Source organism: Cynoglossus semilaevis, chromosome 6, assembly GCF_000523025.1.
Source record: "Cynoglossus semilaevis isolate Cse_v1.0 chromosome 6, Cse_v1.0, whole genome shotgun sequence".
NCBI lineage: Eukaryota > Metazoa > Chordata > Actinopteri > Pleuronectiformes > Cynoglossidae > Cynoglossus > Cynoglossus semilaevis.
The window spans coordinates 3,065,364-3,067,495 of NC_024312.1; the positions used below are offsets into that span (position 1 = coordinate 3,065,364).

Consider the following 2,132-nt stretch of genomic DNA (forward strand, 5'->3'; position numbering starts at 1 on the left):
ACAGACAGACAGACAGACAGACAGACAGACACTACAGTCGGTGACCTTGACCTTTGACCTCACCGGTTTGGGCAGGCTGCACTGGTGGTGGTCCTCGTAGGCCAGGCTCCTCTGTCGGGGTCCACAGGGATGGTTCATGGTGCCCGGAGCGCTGGTCACTCCGTCACTGTAGTGGTTGGTGTGGGCGGGGTTGTAGGCGTTGTGGGCGTGGTGGAGGTGATGGTGCCGACTGCTGACGAGAGAAGACAGAGGTTTCAGTGCAGTGATGGGCCGGACCTCACGCGTGGAACTGTTTTGGATCTGGAACTGTTGGACCGACGTGGTGGGTGGAGAAGGCGGAGGATGGTCGGGCGGGGCCAGGCTGAAGGCGTTGCCCAACAACATGTGCATCTGAGTTCGGACCTCGTCGATGGACGGCTGGGAGCTGAGCGTAGACGAGTCGGAGCCGCGGTGAGCCTTCACGCCCAGGCTGCTGGTTCCGGTGCCGGTCGACCCGCCGGCGAATCCCAGAGAGCTCATCAGGCGGTCAACGTTGGTCTCCTCAAATGGTTCCGGTTCTCCCTGTGGAGTCAGAACCAGAACCAGAACCAGAACCAGAATGACTTCAGGATCCCTCAGAGGACATTTAAAAAAACAAAATACTCCCTTTGTTTTACAGTAAATTAAAATACCGTCTTTTGTCGGTTCATATCAGATTACAGCGGTACTGTTTGTAAAAAAAAAAAAAGTTTGACATTTTAAGGACCGAGTCATTTTGTCTCTTCATTTCAAAATAAAATAACAAAAATGAATTCCTATTCAGTTTAATAATAAATGATGAAATTATTCAGTAAAAAGAGGAAGGTTCAGTCGTTCAGTCGTTGAAGTTCAGGACACTCACGTCGTAGCCGTTGTTGCGGATGCCTCTTCTGGATCTTTCTCTCAGAACCAACAGGTCCATTTCTGTCTCCACTGGACTGGGGGTGCTCAGGGACTGTCTGCTCCAGTAGGTGGGCTCCCTGGGGTGGGAGTACCTGGTGGAGCGCGTAGAAAATCTTAGACCACCTACGATGTCCTGCTAGCCTGAATTTCAACGACGTTGATTTTGTGGCTACATTCAAACTTGACTGACTAAAAAAAAAAAAAACTGTGAATGAGTTTTTATACCAAAGAGTTCTTGATCGTAACTTCTACCTTTTATGACATCCAGCAAAGGAAGCCCTCTTCTCCTCTGCCGTCATGGGTTCTTTGACTCCGCCCTCGTGCCGACCGTGTCTGGCGTCACGGTGACCGTAACCGTGGCTGCCAGTCTCCGACAGCGAAAAGTCTCCGTAGCCTTTCTTCCGAGCCTTCTGTCGCAGTTTGTTCCTGTAGTGTTCTATGTCCGACTTCTGCTTCAGTCCAACGTGATTCACCTGGAGACAAACGTCGGGTTTTCACGTAAACCTAGTTAGCTTAGCATTAGCTCCAGACAGAAGTTAACGTGAGTGACACCACAACAGTAAACCTATAAAAACGCAGTTTGATTTAAGTCATGGGTTCATATCATCAGCATATAATGAACTCCACATTTTTTGCTTTTAGGAAATTCATTAGCTTAGCAAATATGAGGACATTTACTTTATCGGAAGCTAGGATTCTTATTTTAATTAGTTAATTATGACAAAAGTGCATTCATATTTATTACTTATTTCCTAATTTCATTTTTTTTTTGGGATGAATGAAATTCCCAAACAAACCAAAAAAACAAAAAAAACAAAAACCTCCGGACCAGAAATAGCTCTGATCCAGATTTAGCTCTGCCCTACACTGCCACCACCTGTCCTCACAGAGCAGTGCGCCCTAAGCCCTGCAGCAGACTCACGTCTCCATTCAGGACCACAGAGTCCTGGCTGTGGGAAGAGGACGAGGGGTAGGAGTAGGTGGGCTGGGCCGTCATGGGTTTGATGGTGATGAGACGCAGGGACCCCGAGTGGTCCGAACAGGGGTCTGAGGAGCAGAAGGAAGACAGTCAGAGGGGGCAGCAGTGAGCAGGCAGTGGCATAAAGGCTTAAAATGCTACATGATTTTGGCCCTTTTCTACGCCATCTATGGGAGAGTTGCAGGAACTAAAATGATTATTTAAATTAATTTGGACCGCATCCGGCCCCCTC

General features: G+C 48.5%; 1 protein-coding gene across 1 annotated transcript in view; it reads right to left on the reverse strand.

Moving 5' to 3' along the window:
* Nucleotides 1-2,132, reverse strand: part of LOC103379654 (UPF0606 protein KIAA1549L-like) — a 48,265-nt gene that overhangs the window by 21,105 nt on the left and 25,028 nt on the right. The window contains 5 exon segments of the mRNA XM_025056469.1: nucleotides 64-229; nucleotides 320-561; nucleotides 881-1,013; nucleotides 1,174-1,394; nucleotides 1,844-1,968. Of these exon segments, the coding sequence (XP_024912237.1) occupies nucleotides 64-229; nucleotides 320-561; nucleotides 881-1,013; nucleotides 1,174-1,394; nucleotides 1,844-1,968 (887 nt within the window).